Source organism: Haliotis rufescens, unplaced genomic scaffold (genome assembly GCF_023055435.1).
Source record: "Haliotis rufescens isolate VD_foot unplaced genomic scaffold, xgHalRufe1.0.p SCAF_15, whole genome shotgun sequence".
NCBI lineage: Eukaryota > Metazoa > Mollusca > Gastropoda > Lepetellida > Haliotidae > Haliotis > Haliotis rufescens.
In genome coordinates, this window is record NW_025963835.1 from 11,251,051 (window position 1) to 11,270,692 (window position 19,642).

General features: G+C 43.6%; 1 protein-coding gene across 5 annotated transcripts in view; it reads left to right on the top strand.

Annotated features, from left to right (window-relative positions):
* The window catches only part of LOC124110423 (double C2-like domain-containing protein beta), a 99,944-nt gene that overhangs the window by 63,843 nt on the left and 16,459 nt on the right, over positions 1–19,642 (top strand). For 2 of the 5 annotated variants that reach the window (XM_046469783.2, XM_046469782.2), the window contains exons 3-12: positions 6,374–6,517; positions 7,317–7,446; positions 8,289–8,375; positions 9,152–9,347; positions 14,111–14,218; positions 15,030–15,215; positions 15,890–16,054; positions 17,466–17,545; positions 18,077–18,151; positions 18,866–18,975. In XM_046469783.2, the coding sequence (XP_046325739.1) occupies positions 6,374–6,517; positions 7,317–7,446; positions 8,289–8,375; positions 9,152–9,347; positions 14,111–14,218; positions 15,030–15,215; positions 15,890–16,054; positions 17,466–17,545; positions 18,077–18,151; positions 18,866–18,975 (1,281 nt within the window). The remainder of the gene's footprint in view (positions 1–6,373; positions 6,518–7,316; positions 7,447–8,288; positions 8,376–9,151; positions 9,348–14,110; positions 14,219–15,029; positions 15,216–15,889; positions 16,055–17,465; positions 17,546–18,076; positions 18,152–18,865; positions 18,976–19,642) is intronic. The other 3 variants (XM_046469784.2, XM_046469785.2, XM_046469786.2) reach the window with 3 other exon arrangements.

A 19,642-nucleotide genomic window follows, 5' to 3' on the forward strand; every position in this document is an offset into this window, starting at 1 on the left:
AGGCACAATGGGAAATCTCCCACAGCTAACAGGCTCCAGGAGAAATCTCCCACAGCTAACAGGCTCCAGGAGTAATCTCCCACAGCTAACAGGCTCCAGGAGTAATCTAAATCTGCTTCATTGACCATGCTATCAGTTCGTGGTATCATTCATTGAAAAGTTTAGTAGCAACATACTGACTCAAAAGAATCTGAATATATCGATATATTGATTAATAACAATAAGTTAGTAATGCTAAATCTCAACTGGTGTAACCGTAGTGTTGAAGCTCATAACAGTTAAGTACCAGATGGCAATAGCTATAAAGATTGATGAAAGACCCTGTGGAAATAAATACAGAGTTAAGATATATGCACATACAAAAGAAACATTACAATTATAACTTGTAAACAAAGTTACAAAGCTATCTAGGGGGATTTGGGTGCATAACCCCCCATGTAATTTTTTTAAATGTCGACCTGAAATGGTGTATTTTAAGCCATTCTGAGCACAAGTGTATGTTTTTATGGGTGGTATCACATGAATTTTAAGAGGCAAGAAATTTGAAACAAAACATTAAGTTATGCGTAAAATTTCAAAATGAAAAATGCGTAAAGGGATGCTTGTAGGTTTCTTTTTTTGTGTCCCAGTTTTTTTCAGTGCAATATTATTTTTTTATGGGACACCATAAACACAAACACTAGTATGATCACACAGTTTCTATGATCAGTATTGATTAACTAGTTACCTTTAAATACCCAGGAAGATGCCTATTGAGATGATCCATTAGTAACATACCACACAGTAAACACAAGATTTGTCCTAATGTATACTGACAACATAAGTTATACATACTGATGGTGATCACTATGCTTGTCGTGAGAGGCGACTAACAGGATCGGTTGGTCAAGCTTGCTGACTTGGTTGATGAATATCATCATATCCCAGTTACGTGGATCAATGTTCATTATGTCAATCACTGGATTGTCTGGTCCAGACTGTGATTATTTACAGACCGCCGTCATATAGCTGGAATATTGCTGAGTGCAGCTTTAAACAACAAACACATTTAACCATAGCACTCTATTTGAACATAACATCAATATACGCACTAAAATATCCCCCACCATAGGTATAGGACTGAGCCCAATGACGTCAGATGGCGTCGTGTATAATTTGCCAGGGTGAAACACCTGAACCATGAGACTGCCCGAGGCAAGGGGGTCAACTGCCTATAAAAGTCCAGTTCCACTGTTGCTGAACTTGGCTGGATTTATGGAGTTATATTCTGCTGGAGCAATGAGGCTATCCATAGTCAAAATCACGTAACGTTCTGTTCATAAACATCATGGCAACTGCCGTGCAGATTTCGGTTGCAGATTTGCAGAGCATGTGTACCATCAACTGGGTGTAAACAGATATTTTCCAAATCTTTTCATGTTTTTAATCAAGGTGCTCAAATGATTTGATGCACTGGCGATGTAAGACCCATTTTATTACAATATGGTTCTTGATTATCAATCATATTGTCTTGACTGGGGGCTGCCATTTTGTTTGAAGCAAATGCAAGTGATGTGAGGTGGAATCTGATTGGTCAATCTGATAGGAGGTACATAACTTGTAATTGCCACTGGTGGCACTTCGATTGAGCCATGAAATTACAGCCTAGTTCATTTTTATTGCTGACAGTGGCAAGTCAAGACAATCAGCGATGATTCAACCTCGTTAAACTTGTTTTATGTTTATCTTACCTGTAATTGGACAATTCTTGAATGTAAAATAAAACTTAAACATTTAATGCTGCAATTATTATCTTTCGTTTTATCCAAGATGGTGGACGTTTCGAGGAAAAAAACATATATAACAAACAATTTATATGACAAATTGATTTCTCCTGTCCCTTATAGTTGGTTATATCACTGTTCTACTGTACATTCTTTCCTACGTGCAGAACTGTAATTAGTTTAAAGGTATATAGCTATAACATATGTAGACAATATATTCACTTACATGTACACGATAAGTAACATATGCACATGTGAATACTTTTTTAAATTAGCTAAAATAAAGTTACTTACATTCATAAAGTATTTAAGCAAACCTCGTTATACTACATTTACTTGAAAAAGATAGCTGCACAGGAACTCGATGACAGCATGTATAGCATAATATATTTGTATGGAAAGAAATCACACTATATCACACTATATCACACTATATCACACTATATCCCAGTTCTAAACACATATATTATGCTATACACGCTATCATCCAGTTCCTGTGGATAGCTGATGTAATTTTTATTTACCACACATAACGATATACATACATTTTAAAAGAAGCAAAGAAATAATACACATGCACCTGATTAAACCCTTATAAATACTACAACACTAAATAAGAACACAAATATACAGTTCACACATAAACTAACCCGTGATAAGTGGAAATATGTTAACATTGACTTGCCCAAGAGAGACTCCAGTGGAAGTGTGAGAGAACTGACCGCCACATGAGGCACCCTGTCACTGAATGTAAGGGGCTGGGGCAAGACAATAGAAACCCAGAGAAAACAATAGAGCAAGCAAGCGCAATGGTGACTGTGCTATTGTTGTAGTGAAGCAGGTTAGATTGAGTGCTTGAGCAAGGACTAAGACTTAGGAATTGAAATAGAAGCTGAAATTAAAGTACACTTGATGATATATGTAAACACATACTACTACTCAAGGCAGATCCATTAAATGATTAAGATTGAATTTTCTGCCTTCATTTTTGTCCACCTATAACAATGTTACTCTTAATAGATGTAAACATTTCTGTGGAAGTTAATTATTAATAATTTAGTACCGGTATTCATGAATTTGTATCGATTTCACGATGTATCAGTCCCTGTTTGTATGCAGTCTCATTACTTGTGGTGATTCGCTGTGCAGAGTTACGTCCCTTGGGCATGCCAGAAACCTTTTATTGTTGGGTCGAATCCCCCGAATCCCCGATTTTGTTTCAAGGTTTGTCAGCACCATACCCGTGCTAGTGGGTTTTACTGAAGGGGTAAACTTCTGAGACCTGCATCACTTGGGGCTTTCCTCCCACATTGAGCTTACACGCCGTGACATAACTGGAATAATATTATAAGCAACGTTAAACCCAACTCACTCTCTCACTCACTACTTGTGTGGTACTGCTTCCTGCATACATTTCAAGACACGCCCTGAGGTAATAGATGTTATATCTGATTGTTGAGACAGGGTTGGATCATGTAAAACATTACAAACAGCTAGTCCAGATCTGATCAATAACACATTTCCTTCCCTCCTCAGTAGACAGATGTGCAGACAGGGCTGTACCTACTGATTACTCCGGGCATGCGACATCCACCACTGACATGTTCACAACTTAAATAGCTTTTGTCATGTTTATGGGCATGGTGTTGGCTTTCTTGTAAAACTGTTGAGTACTTCTGTTATGAGAGTCTGAGTGATGTCTTAATGTGGGTAATCGTATCCTGACAACATGGACTGCTGCTCATATCGTCAACCACTGGTCCACTTGGCTCATGTTGCAGGTTGCTGCACAAGCACCGCTGACAATGTTGTCAACAACTAGTTGACTTGGCCCATGTTGCCGGTGGCAGTGTCAAACACGGCTGCTCTTGTCATCGACCACTGGTTCACTTGGCTCATGCTGGTGGTGGCAGCGTCGAAAAAGGCTGCTCTTGTCGTCGACCACTAGTTGACTTGGCTCATGTTGCCGGTGGCAGCGTAAAACACCACTGCTCTTGTTGTCGACCACTGGTTCACTTGGCTCATGTTGCGTGGTGGCAGCGTCAAGCACTGCTGACCATGTTGTCAACTACTAGTTGACTTGGCTCATGTTGCCGGTGGCAGCGTCAAACACTGCTGCTCTTGTCGTCAACCCCTGGTTCACTTGGCTCATGTTGCCGATGGCAGCTTCAAACATGGCTGCTCTTGTCGTCGACCACTGGTTCACTTGGCTCATGTTGCCGATGGCAGCTTCAAACATGGCTGCTCTTGTTGTCAACCACTGGTTCACTTGGATCATGTTGCCGGTGGCAGCTTCAAACACAGCTGCTCTTGTCGTCAACCACTGGTTCACTTGGATCATATTGCTGGTGGCAGCTTCAAACACCGCTGCTCTTGTCGTCAACCACTTGTTCACTTGGCTCATGTCGCTGTTGGCAACGTCAAACAACAGTATCCCCTCTCATTTCTAAACCAATGAATCAACCTCAATCAGTTCTGATTTGCATCTGTTGATGTGATGCCCGGGTGTGTGACACATCGCAGAAGCTTATAACAGCAGTTCATGTCTAAGTTGTAATTAGCCAGATGTAGAACTTTTAGCATTATTCACTGTAGATTTATGTATATGTGGTGCCTGTCTTCATTCAGTATATAAAGATTTGCAGAGATGAACAGGTACACAAGCTGAAAAGGCTACGTTTGGTAATTACACACAGCGTCAATAATATTGAGCGCGAGAATATCCAGCATACCATTTGTACCAAAGTGCTACGCTTATGGTTCTTATAATTTTAAGTATATATGGTGGAACTAAAATAACACAATATTGGAATATATTTTTCCTGATAAAATAATAATTTCAGATACATTTTCCTCCCACCTTTGCATCAAAATTCTTTAAAGTGGTATCACTGGCTACGTTGTAACTGAATCACCGGTAGATTTGGAGGAAACGTGTGCACAGCTAATTGCTTTTTTCAGCTTAGTTTACGAGAAAATACACACGGTAAACTTAAGCTCTGCATATAAAACAATGCCTTTGAGAGCAGGAAATACATTTTAAATGTTAAAATCATCATGTCTAGTGATGTTTTATATCAAATTTCTTACTTTTATTGACCAAGTTTGTTATGCCTGTTTATTCACCTGAAGTCGTTGAAGGGATACGATAACGCTCATCAATTATTTGGACCCCGAAGGTAGCGTTGTTTGTTTTTTAAAATGTCCGGACAGAAAAATTTAAATGTCCGGTAAGCAATATTTTAAATCGGAGATTCCTAATCGGACATGTCCGGCGCATATGACTGTTTCCGTACCCCTGGTCAATAAACTAGTAGAACACAGATATAATGAACACGGATTGAGTGAACAAACAAAATACAAGGAAGTGTGAAAAAATCCCCGATTTATCTCCTACATATTACCATATGAAATTTACATACATAACGAACTAGTTTGCTGTATATCTGATATCTGATCACGACAAGCCCATCTACCACAAATTAGTGACATCTATTGCGAAATGTGGAAGTCTCACTTAGTGTCAAGTGTCACTGACAATTGGCTGTATGTAATCAGAGGCGAATGAACACAATCACGGCGAAACAACACAGTCACTGGTGATGATTCAAACTTGTTAAAACTTACATTACGTTACTCTTACCTGTCCATGTAATTGGACTAATCTTGTTTGTAAAACAAACAAATTTCATTCAATAATGTTTACATTAATTTTGGTGAAATTGTGTGTGAAGTGATCGGTACATCTCACACCTCACCGTTATTTGCAGCAACCACAGTCAGTTTACTGCTATTGACGCCTTGAAACGAGCTTTAGTTGCAAGAGAATGGATACATGTATCACTAATGCCATACTTTGACCTATTAAAAGTCATATTTGAGGCAGCTTGACCATTAAATGTCAATATGACGTTTTCGCCAAACGAAATACATGTAGCGCAGGAAGTCCCTATGGTGACTGGTCAAATTGTTCCATATGTAAAAATGTCAGGCAATAGCAATCACATGTACTAATGTGCTACGCTTAAAGTTCTTATTATTTCAAATAAATATAGTGAAAGCTGTAACTAAAATAACACGATATTGGAATATATTATTCTGATAAAATAATAATTTCTGATACAATTTCTTCCGACCATTGCATCAAAATGTTTTGAAGTTGTATCATTGGGTACTTTGTAACTGAATCACCGGTAGATTGGGAGGAAATGTGTATAAACGTGTATGGTATTGTGTTTTGTTTGCCAAGATGCCGGCTGTTTCCGAGCGAAAACGTATATAACGAACAACGTATATAACAAACTGATTTCTCCAGTCCCTTGTAGTTCATTATATCCATGTTCTACTGCACTTAGTTTTCTTTTATATATTCATTTATGTTCAAAAACACTTGGGTTGTGGTAATTTATTGTGCATGATTTACGTCAGCACCCAGCTTACCTAGGAATTATGCTTTCAGGCTACTAGAGATGTCTCTGTTTTATGTCTTGTTTTTTTTGTCGTTTTTTGTGTTGTTTGTTCAAATGGGACAGAAATATGACCAATGATAGTCTCTGACTCAGCTTGTCTGTCTGTGTGGTGCCTGACAATATCATTCGATCTGCTTCCAGGCTGGGCACAGGCTGGTCAGTACACACAAACCGTATGGCTCAGTTCCACAAGAACGACCAGCTGAATCTGGACGAGCAGGAGCAGATCATGCGTGTCATCAACCGAGCCGATTATCTCGAACAAATCGAACAGGAGAGGATTGGGTAAGGCAAAAATGACCACATCAGATCTGTGATATTTTTCTTAGGAAGCAAAATATGGATCTCCGTGGTAACAATATCTGGAATAACGAATTGTGGTCGTGTAGTTACTTTGGTAGTACATGTAGATACAAATGTATTTACAAAAACCCAAACTTTCCACTTAGCATTGATTTATTTATTTTAAATCAAATTTTGGATTACTTGGATTATTTTTTTGGTATTTCAATTATGTTTTCAAAATAATAAGTTGATTAAAAAAGTTGAAATTTCAAAAATAATTGAAGTAAAGTGTAATTTTTTTAAATATTAAGTTTTTTACAAGAACTTGAAATAACAAGAAAAAACTTGAAATTATGAGAGAAAAAACTCTAAGTAATGAGAAAATAATTGAAATTACAAAAATATGATCAAATTTAAGAGAGAAAAAAACTCAAAATTTCCAGAAAACAAACAAATAATTGAAAAAACAAGAAATGTTCATTTAAAAAAAATCTTTGTGCTACCAAAGTGGCACCATTAGGCTTTTGTAGATATACCCAGTCTTCAACCTCTAGTCCCAAGTGTGTGTCAAGTAAAATTCTGTTCAGTCTAGTAGGCTCAGCTAATCATGAACCATATAACAAGGATAGACACTGCCACTAGGCCATTCGTCTGAAAATAGTATAACTCTACAGGGAGTTGTTTTCTCCCCAAATCAGGTTATTTTACATAAAATATCCAAAAGTCCAAAATGTGCTCTGAACTAGGAGAAGATTGAGTTGGTCCTGGTTCATGACAAAATGTGATTATGTGTTGACAGTCGTCTGGTGGACAAACTGGATAACATGAGGAAGAACTGTATCGGTAATGGAACAACCCAGTGTGTTCTGTGTGGGGATGAGTTCGGACTTCTTGGAGCCTCGCCCACCTTCTGTGATTCATGTAAAAAGGTACAGCCGTAACCATAGTAACTTCCTTCACAGGAGGGTCATGGTCACGTCGTGGTCTATTGTTGCTTCATGATTGTGGAAAAGTGAATTAATGTTTAGAATATCAAAAATAAAATAAAATTATGCATGAAGTTTTGTATACAACACTCTTAGGATATGTGATCATGCTTTTGATACATGTTTTATGATTGATTCGACCATCTCCATGGTCTGGTGGTAGAGTGTCTGCTTGGAGGGCGGAAGGTCCTGTGTGCGATCCCCAGCCATGTCATATTAAAAATGTACTTGTCACCATGCTTGGCGCTCGGCATTAAGGGGCTAAAACAAGGACTGGTTGGCTCAAGAGTCAGTATACTGTGTCTGAGTGGGGTATCCATGTTAAACCGCAGCATGGTATCTCAGTGGGCTAGCATTATAAAATTGGCATTAGTCAGGACTAGAACAAAAATGCACAAAGAGAGAGACAGAGAGAGGTGCTATCAATCACTGGTTACTCGCAGCCCGATACCTTGTTGACTGGTGTAGAACAAGACTCCTTGTTGACTGGTGTAGGACAAGACTCCTTGTTGACTGGTGTAGGACAAGACTCCTTGTTGACTGGTGTAGGACAACACTCCTTGTTGACGGGTGTAGGACAACACTCCTTGTTGACGGGTGTAGGACAACTATCCTTGTTGACGGGTGTAGGACAAGACTCCTTGTTGACTGGTGTAGGACAAGACTCCTTGTTGACGGGTGTAGGACAAGACTCCTTGTTGACTGGTGTAGGACAACACTCCTTGTTGACGGGTGTAGGACAACTATCCTTGTTGACGGGTGTCGGACAACTCTGACTGTTCCAGGCGGTGTGTTCCAAGTGTGGGGTGGACACCTGGAGCGGGGGCAAGCAGCAGCTGTGGATATGTAAGATTTGCAGCGAACAGCGTGAGGTAAATTTTGAAATAAAAGAGTAATTTATTATCCCAAATCTATATTGACTAAGTAATTAAACTTTTCAGGAGTCCAATATTCCAATCAGATATAATCAAATGCACTGTAATGACATTTGCACAGATATTTTAAGAGTTAACCCTGTTCAGATATGGACATGTACAGGTAGAAACCATCTCTTGAAAATCTTATGTATGGACAGTCTCAGCTGTATTTCTGCACAGAATAGAAATATCATTTTGTTTTGAAATTCATACTAAAATTGATTAAATCTGAATGATTCATACAACTGTCCTTGTTAAATCCTTAGGGACTTTTCCAATTTGTTTGAGAATAGGATGTAATATTTTGCATCGGGTAAAGTGCTAAAAGCCCTGGTTACAGGAATCTAGGGAATGTGAAATCAGTTCTGGTCATTTCTTATTTGTAAGAGCTGTCATGTTATCATGACTACCATTACCCATGAAGATAAGAGTTAGAATAGGTCTCCCGCAGCCCATGCTTGTCTTAAGAGGCGACCTCGCTTGTCGTAAGAGGTGGTCAGGCCCGCTGACTTGTCATGTCATTATACATGTCATCGTATCCCAATTGTGTAGATCAATGCTAATGATGTCATATAGCTAGAATATTGCTGAGTGTGAGTTAAACAACACACAAACAAACAAACTATAATGACTACATTCATGTTGTAATGACCTTTTTCTATAAAATCACGCTGGTAACATCTGATAAGCTGTCCCTGCAGTTTTGTCTCACTGTGTACCGGTCTCGGTAGGTGTGGAAGCGTTCCGGTGCTTGGTTCTTCAAGGGCCTACCCAAGTATGTGATCCCCGAGAAGATCAAGTCTGAGGGGAGCAAGTACCAGCGAGGTGGGCGGACGCAGCAGCTGAGGCAGTCCACGAAGGGGCGACCAGGGACACAGTTGCGGGACTCCTACACCTGGCATCGAGCCAGGGGCAGCTCTAGCACAGGTGGGTTTACCCTAAACACTGTGTCCTAGCCATCTCACACTACAGTAGCAGCGTTAGAAACTAACAGTTTTCGTCCAATGGTCCTTATGATGATAACATATAGCAAAACCCTTAAAAAGGGCAAATCTCTACTCGTCCTTATGATACCTATACCATTAGGCAGTTTGGCAAGGACTGCTGCAGTAGTTCCTCGACACTGTGCCCTAGCCATCTCAGACCACTGTAGGTCCTCAACACTCTGCCCTAGCCATCTCACACCACTGTAGGTCCTCCACACTCTGCTCTAGCCATCTCACACCACTGTAGGCCCTCCACACTGTGCCCCAGCCATCTCACACCACTGTAGTTCCTCGACACTCTGCTCTAGCAATCTCACACCACTGTAGGCCCTCCACACTCTGCCCTAGCCATCTCACACCACTGTAGGCCCTCCACACTCTGCCCTAGCCATCTCACACCACTGTAGGTCCTCCACACCCTGCCCTAGCCATCTCACACCACAGAAGGTCTTCCACACCCTGCCCTAGCCATCTCACACCAGTGTAGGTCCTCAACACTCTGCCCTAGCCATCTCACACCAGTGTAGGTCCTCCACACTCTGCCCCAGCCATCTCACACCACAGAAAGTCCTCAACACTCTGCCCTAGCCATCTCACACCAGTGTAGGTCCTCCACACCCTGCCCTAGCCATCTCACACCACAGAAGGTCTTCCACACCCTGCCCTAGCCATCTCACACCACAGAAAGTCTTCCACACCCTGCCCTAGCCATCTCACACCACAGAAGGTCTTCCACACCCTGCCCTAGCCATCTCACACCACAGAAGGTCTTCCACACCCTGCCCTAGCCATCTCACACCACTGTAGGTCCTCCACACCCTGCCCTAGCCATCTCACAATGTAGGTCCTCCACACTCTGCCCTAGCAATCTCACACCACAGAAAGTCCTCAACACTCTGCCCTAGCCATCTCACACCACAGTAGGTCCTCAACACTCTGCCCTAGCCATCTCACACCACTGTAGGTCCTCCACACCCTGCCCTAGCCATCTCACACCACTGTAGGTCCTCCACACCCTGCCCTCGCCATCTCACACAGTAGGTCCTCCACACTCTGCCCTAGCCATCTCACACCACAGGTCCTCCACACTGTGTCCTAGCCATCTCACACCACTGTAGGTCCTCCACACTCTGCCCTAGCCATCTCACACAGTAGGTCCTCCACATTGTGCCCTAGCCATCTCAAACCACTGTAGGTCCTCAACACTCTGCCCTAGCCATCTCACACCACTGTAGGTCCTCCACACCCTGCCCTAGCCATCTCAAACCACTGTAGGTCCTCCACACCCTGCCCTAGCCATCTCACACCACTGTAGGTCCTCCACACCCTGCCCTAGCCATCTCACAGTAGGTCCTCCACATTGTGCCCTAGCCATCTCGACCGCCTCCGTGGTCTTGTGGTAGAGCGTCCGCCCGGAGAGCGGAAGGTCCGGGGTTCGATCCCGGGCCGCGTCATACAAAAAGACGTTAAAAGATTGTACTTGTTGTTACCCTGTCTGGCGCTCGGCATTAAGGGGCTAAAACAAGGACTGGTCGGCTCGGAGTCAGTATACTGTGTCTGAGTGGGGTATTCATGTTAAACTGCGGCATGGTATCTCAGTGAGCTAGCACTATAAATCGGCATCAGTCCGGACTAGTACAAGCAGCCACACACACACATACACGTGCATGCACGTCGCTATATAAGTGCAATAATCTTGGACGCGACGTTAAACCCAATTTCACCTCACCTCACCTCACCTAGCCATCTCAAACCACTGTAGGTCCTCAACACTCTGCCCTAGCCATCTCACACCACTGTAGGTCCTCCACACCCTGCCCTAGCCATCTCAAACCACTGTAGGTCCTCCACACCCTGCCCTAGCCATCTCACAGTAGGTCCTCCACATTGTGCCCTAGCCATCTCAAACCACTGTTGGTCCTCAACACTCTGCCCTAGCCATCTCACACCACTGTAGGTCCTCCACACCCTGCCCTAGCCATCTCACACAGTAGGTCCTCCACATTGTGCCCTAGCCATCTCAAACCACTGTAGGTCCTCAACACTCTGCCCTAGCCATCTCACACCACTGTAGGTCCTCCACACCCTGCCCTAGCCATCTCAAACCACTGTAGGTCCTCCACACCCTGCCCTAGCCATCTCACAGTAGGTCCTCCACATTGTGCCCTAGCCATCTCAAACCACTGTTGGTCCTCAACACTCTGCCCTAGCCATCTCACACCACTGTAGGTCCTCCACACCCTGCCCTAGCCATCTCACACAGTAGGTCCTCCACATTGTGCCCTAGCCATCTCAAACCACTGTAGGTCCTCAACACTCTGCCCTAGCCATCTCACACCACTGTAGGTCCTCCACACCCTGCCCTAGCCATCTCACACCACTGTTGGTCCTCAACACCCTGCCCTAGCCATCTCAAACCACTGTAGGTCCTCCACACCCTGCCCTAGCCATCTCAAACCACTGTTGGTCCTCAACACCCTGCCCTAGCCATCTCAAACCACTGTAGGTCCTCCACACCCTGCCCTAGCCATCTCAAACCACTGTAGGTCCTCCACACCCTGCCCTAGCCATCTCACAGTAGGTCCTCCACATTGTGCCCTAGCCATCTCAAACCACTGTAGGTCCTCCACACCCTGCCCTAGCCATCTCACACCACTGTAGGTCCTCCACTCTCTGCCCTAGCCATCTCACAGTAGGTCCTCCACATTGTGCCCTAGCCATCTCAAACCACTGTTGGTCCTCAACACTCTGCTCTAGCCATCTCACACCACAGAAGGTCCTCAACACTCTGCCCTAGCCATCTCACAGTAGGTCCTCCACATTGTGCCCTAGCCATCTCACACCAGTGTAGGTCCTCCACACCCTGCCCTAGCCATCTCACACCACAGAAAGTCTTCCACACCCTGCCCTAGCCATCTCACACCACAGAAGGTCTTCCACACCCTGCCCTAGCCATCTCACACCACAGAAGGTCTTCCACACCCTGCCCTAGCCATCTCACACCAGTGTAGGTCCTCCACACTCAGCCCTAGCCATCTCACACCACAGAAGGTCTTCCACACCCTGCCCTAGCCATCTCACACCACTGTAGGTCTTCCACACTCAGCCCTAGCCATCTCACACCACAGAAGGTCTTCCACACTCTGCCCCAGCCATCTCACACCACTGTAGGTCCTCCACACCCTGCCCTAGCCATCTCACAATGTAGGTCCTCCACACTCTGCCCTAGCCATCTCACACCACTGTAGGTCCTCCACACTCAGCCCTAGCCATCTCACACCAGTGTAGGTCCTCCACACCCTGCCCTAGCCATCTCACAATGTAGGTCCTCCACACTCTGCCCTAGCAATCTCACACCACAGAAAGTCCTCAACACTCTGCCCTAGCCATCTCACACCACAGTAGGTCCTCAACACTCTGCCCTAGCCATCTCACACCACTGTAGGTCCTCCAAACCCTGTCCTAGCCATCTCACACAGTAGGTCCTCCACATTGTGCCCTAGCCATCTCACACCACAGGTCCTCCACACCCTGCCCTAGCCATCTCACACCACAGGTCCTCCACACCCTGCCCTAGCCATCTCACAGTAGGTCCTCCACATTGTGCCCTAGCCATCTCACACCACAGGTCCTCAACACTCTGCCCTAGCCATCTCACACCACAGTAGGTCCTCAACACCCTGCCCTAGCCATCTCAAACCACTGTAGGTCCTCCACACCCTGCCCTAGCCATCTCACAGTAGGTCCTCCACATTGTGCCCTAGCCATCTCAAACCACTGTTGGTCCTCAACACTCTGCCCTAGCCATCTCACACCACTTAGGTCCTCCACACCCTGCCCTAGCCATCTCACAGTAGGTCCTCCACATTGTGCCCTAGCCATCTCAAACCACTGTAGGTCCTCCACACCCTGCCCTAGCCATCTCACACCACTGTAGGTCCTCCACTCTCTGCCCTAGCCATCTCACAGTAGGTCCTCCACATTGTGCCCTAGCCATCTCAAACCACTGTTGGTCCTCAACACTCTGCCCTAGCCATCTCACACCACTGTAGGTCCTCCACACCCTGCCCCTGCCATCTCACACCACTGTAGGTCCTCCACACTCTGCCCTAGCCATCTCACACCACTGTAGGTCCTCCACACCCTGCCCTAGCCATCTCACACCACAGTAGGTCCTCCACAATCTGCCCTAGCCATCTCACACCACTGTAGGTCCTCCACATTGTGCCCTAGCCATCTCAAACCACTGTAGGTCCTCAACACTCTGCCCTAGCCATCTCACACCACTGTAGGTCCTCCACACCCTGCCCTAGCCATCTCACACCACAGTAGGTCCTCCACATTGTGCCCTAGCCATCTCACACCACTGTAGGTCCTCCACACCCTGCCCTAGCCATCTCACACCACTGTAGGTCCTCCACACTCTGCCCTAGCCATCTCACACCACAAAAGGTATGAAGAAGACCTCACAACAAACCAGTCCACCCTATAAAGAGTAGCCCTAGAGACTTCATGTGTAGACATTATGAAATATTTTAACTTTGACTGCAATAATTGATTTTATGAAATTTTTTTGAATTTCAGTTTGATTTTCTCACTGAAAATCCCAGTTTAATTGTTAATTTCAGTGCCTGTCCTATTATGTGTAACTTTGGATTAAAATATGATGAACAATATATTTGCTGATTCCTATTTGATCATCAGACTGTATTGCAGCCAGCTACGGGGAGAGCAGTGACCAGGAGTCCTCTAGCAGCTCCGAGGACGAGTACAACATCGCCAAGCCAAAGTCCAAGAGAGGCGGAGAATCAGGTACCACATCTGCTCAGTGTTGTGGAGAATAGTCTCGACACGCCCAGAACAAGTGCTATGATTTGAATAAGACAGGTGATATTAAGGGGCTGAATATGCCCCCAGTACCCATGCTAGTGTCTCCATTAGGATTCATATACAGAGTAGGTCCCCAGGACCTGTGCTTGTCTCTATGGGTCCCAGTTGTTCATGCTGTCAACCACTGGTTTGGTTATTTTCAGGATATAGCAGTGTGGTCATAATATTGCGGACAGTCACGCAAAACCACTCAGTCTCACTTAGGGTGCAGATCCAAGTGTAATGATGTTTTAGTATTGCCAAGGGGAGTGGGGTTGCCTAGTGGTTAAAGTGTTCCCCCGTCACGATGGAGGCCCGGGTTCGATTCCCTTCTTGGATACAGTGTGTGGATACACCATTTCTGGTGTTCCCTGCCATGATATTGCTGGAATATTGCTAAAAGCAGCATAAAACCATACTCAATCAATAGTATCGCCAACTTCACTTCTAGCCAGGTGGGACAGTGTAAAACAACCCCTCCAGAAGTGTTACTGTAAGCAAGGAATATCCTACCTAAATATTATCCCGGGGGAAGTTTTACTCTACAGTATAGTATCTATAGGATTAAACACACTGGTATGGGTTCAAATTCACAAGGGAGAATCATCCTGACACTAGAGAATTTCATCCCCCGAATAAAAAATAGGGTAGGATAATATTCACTCTTACATTCCATCCTAACATCTGCATTTAACTATATCATTCAAGTGGCTTGATCCATGTCTCACTGTCCCCCAATGTCTCCTCCCTCCAGAGAGTGACAACATGAGCATGGGGAGCCGGGGCAGTGCTCCCCACCTGTACGGGGTGCAGAGTCTGGCCGACAGCAAGAACAGCATCACCAGCAGCAACTACCATGGTGGACACTGGAGCGCGACGGAGAGTAGCCGTGGAGACGATCTCCATGACGACTCAGAAAACGATAACAATAGTAACTATGGTAATCCGTAATACAAAGGCCGCAGGGTCTGTTCAAAATTTTTAGTTTTGGTATTATATTTTTTTTATTTTCCGGAATAAATGTTTTGATAAATACCAACTAATCTTTTGATAAATGAATTATGTTTGTGTTAAAGATATGTGCTGAAATAATGTAACATGTCCATGTGTTTAAAATGACATAGAATGGTATAGATGTCTGGTGTTGTCAGCAGTGATACATACAGAATGTGATATCTGCAAACTGTGCTACATATATGCTGAGACTCGTGAAGATCCGGGGTAGAATAGGTCTTCAGGTAGAAGAGGTGACCAACGGGATCGGATGGTCAGGCTCGCAGACTTGGTTGATGTATGTTATCGATCCGAATGGCGTGGATCGATGCTCATGATGTCAATCACTGGATTGTCTGGTCCGGACTTGATTATTTACAGACCGCCATCATATAGCTGGAATATTGCTGAGTGCGGCGTTCAACAGCAAGCAAACCTACCAACATATATGCAGGCTGTGAAATGTAGGCAATTTTACTACTGCCTGTCTGAATTGAATAAAGACACCCAAGGCCAAAACTATGATGCAAAGTTCATTACGAATACAGACAGCAGCATCCTTTGGAGAGCCAGGGCCATGTAAACCTACGGATGACAACTTCTCTCCTCCTCCTTGTACAGGGTTCAGCCGCCAGGGGTCCATGCATTCCGGCCATGAAATGACCAGTCGTCTTGCGGCTCGGCATGAAGAGGATGCTGATATTGACTCTGCTGTCGACAGATATATGAAGACATCGCAGCAGGACGACTACGATGATCAGGTTTCTTCACCAGACAGTGATGGTGGTGAGATGACGGAGAAATAAACAATTACTATGGATGTCAAAATGAGAAATAAACAGAGGCATTGACGCATACACAACCAGTTAATAATCAACTGGTTGACACATCTTGAGGAGTATGGTGATTAGATGAAATGCCAAAGATCTGTTTTGTTCCATCAAAACCATTCTCAGTGGTGTTTAATGACATTTTGGGAAATGACATATTCTAGTTCTCAATTGCAATCATTCAAGTTATTCGTGCTTTCCTCAATTTGGGGTTGGCATCTCTCAATAAAACAAAGTGTTAAAGTACTATCAGAAATGCTAGAAAAATGCTGGAAGTTTTCACAGATTGTTGCTATTGAAATATCGAGTGACTTCCGATCCATCTACCTGTGGTTTGAAGTATTTCAGTAACAAGGTGTCCTAACAAGAAGTTTATAGGAGGAAGATTCGAGCAAAAACCACCAAGTCCAATGAGGGCAGTCTGAAACGGACTATAGAAATAGGCACATGTGACCCGATCTGTTATAATAATAGTAATGTTCTAGAATCACACCAGAGGCATGGCAGAAGGCTGATGGTCACGTCGGTGAAGGTCACGTCAGTGAAGGTCATGCCAATGTGGCAGTGTAGATATCAACCTTGTTGCACTTGTTATCACACCTTTTGGTGATAATACAGGTTCAAATACATCATCTGCTGAGTCAGAAGCTTGCCAAAGAAATCATCTGTTGAACAACGAATACTTGTTGATTCAAAAACCCAACCTTCCTATACTCCCATTTTTTGCTTTTAACTGGTCCGTCATTTTTCAAGCAAACATAATGAAATACATATCTTCATTGCTACCCTGTCGACGCATATCTCAATTAAGTACAATAACAGCAATATTTTGAGACCACCCCCAACTCAGGTGAGAATGCACGGGCCGGTGTGAGGTCATCACCTCGGGACAAGTGTTACGTAATTGCCTCAGGCTATAGGCCGTTTCATACATGCGTGACAACAAGCTTATCATCATTTTACCTGTAAAAGTACCTTCAAGGCTAATCACAGTGTCAGTTAGGAAGGATAGGCTAGATTAGGTAGACTTGAGTTATTTTGATGTATGCTAGTTTTATAGTCCTATGATTCGTATTTATTAAATGAAGCCAGAAAAGCATTTTTCCCAGCATGTCCGACAGTTCTTTAATCTCAGATGTATAATTTTGATATCAAGTGTCAGTACATGTATTTCATTATCTTGATATATCATGTCAGATGATGTTAATTATTTTGACAGAATCCTTATCAGCTCTGCTTGTCTCAAACTTTGCATAACTGACGTATTCGATGACCTCCAGAACTTTGTTTTGCTGTATTTGTTGTGTGACAGATCTCATCACTATGAGATACTGTGGAAGCATAAGACTGATGATGTGTACTTGCAGCATCCCTGGGCACACTGGAGTTCTCCCTGCTGTACGACTCGGTCAACAACGCCCTCTACTGTACCATCGTCAGGGCAAGGGTATGGCATACTTTCATCCCATTTCAAGATGTGTGACTTTCCCTACCCCGTGGGATCCCGGGTCAGAATAGGTCCCCAGCAACCAATGTTGTTGTAAGAAGCGTCTAATGTTTGGGTGATCAGGTTCAGTGACTTGATTGATTGCATTGTCTGCTCCAGACTATTTGCTTACTGCCGTCACATCACTGGGATATTGATAAATGCTTCATTAAGTAACATTCACTGGCTCATTTTATGATCTTATAAGGGTCGGTCGGGTAGAGTGGTTAAAGCGTTTGCTCGTCACGCTAAAGACCCAGGTTCGATTCCCGACATGGGTACAATGTGTGAAGCCCATTTCTAGTGTCCCCTGTCGTGATATTGCTGGAATATTGCTAAAAGTGGCATAAAACCATACTGACTCACTGACTCTCTATGACCTCATAATGAACTGGTGTTTCTATCTGCATGTGAAGGTTGCTTTATCTTGAAGTAATTTTGACATTTCCATAATTTGAAACACATGTTAAATAACTTGGCTATACTTGACAGGGTTTGAAAGCCATGGACTCCAATGGGTTGTCTGATCCCTATGTTAAGCTGCACCTCCTCCCCGGTGCCAACAAGGTAAGCTGATGTCTCATGAGTTCTTCATCCTCAAGTCACATCTCACTTCTTTAGGCCTGGTTAATAAATGGCATAGTTTGATTTTCTCCATTTAAAATTGATTGAATTGTTGAATTGAAAAGAACTGAAGGATTTAATCAGTTATTTCTTAATGACGTTGAGAAAGATGCCTCAAAAGGACTTCACAAGTGCAATGAAATCTGATCACACTGCAAATCTGTCAGTTTAGAGCTGTGTTACCTTTAAATTTGATGGCGCTACATTGAATTTGGAACCAAATGCACAGCATCAAGTTTCCAGCTCTCTGTTACTACTCAAATTTGAAGTACCATGTGTTTAGTACGATTCAGTAATCACAGGTACACAGGTATTCAGTCCTCCTATTGTCTGTTGTATTCCTGCCCAAAATGTATTGCCAGACATGTTGAATATTGAAATAACTGGCACTCTGCATTGCATCACTTCAATTGTATTGATCATAATTATAAAATGACTACAGACAGTGATTGAAAAAGACATGCATTTCTAAATGTATTAGCTTACTCAGTCATGCAACTTTGATGTCAACTTTTCTATAGAGGTGGTTATTGTGAATTGAGTCCTCTCATCTTTTTTCACCAAGTCATGGTAGAATTGAGGTTTACTACCGAATGATATCCAGATATGAATGTAATGATATGTGATTCAATGCTTGCATATGATTCAATGATTCAGTCCACCAAGATGAGGACAAAGACAATTCACAAGACTCTCAACCCAGAGTGGAATGAAACACTCACATACTATGGCATCACAGAGGAAGACTGTCTCAAGAAAAGTCTCAGGTGTGCATACACCCACTTTGGCCAAGGGAACCCCCATTGTTCCCAGAATCCCCATGGGACTGGGTGGTCAGGCTCGCTGACTTGGTTGATTCACGTCATCGTATCCCAATTGCATGGATCGATGCTGATGATGTCAATCACTGGATTGTCTTGTCCAGACTCGATTGTTTACAGACTGCCGTCATATACCGTATTCAACGTAATTACCGCCCCGCTCTAATAAGCGCCCACGGCGATATTTGCTAATATATTGGCTAGTGAACAATCCCAATCAGCACCCCTTCCGATTGATCAATGTACACAAGACTTATTTATTCGTGTATAATACGCACTCGTGTGTTATATGCATTCTGAAGTATGGGCAATTAAATTCTGGAAAAAATATATCTGTCGCATATTACATTTCAGTCTGTCAGCATAAACCACGAAATTTATCTTTCAACTCTGTTTTTTTTTCACCAAAATAATATTCTAATAAGAGCCCCCTATTTCTAATTTTGAGAGCGCCCTGGGCGCTTATTACGTCGAATACGGTAGCTGGAATATTGCTGACTGAAGCGTTAAACAACAAACAAACAAAGTACATCCAGCTGTCCTCAACTTCCGGACCCGATTGAACAGACTGTATTTTGACAAAGTGTCCCCCAAACTGCACCATCTGCATCTT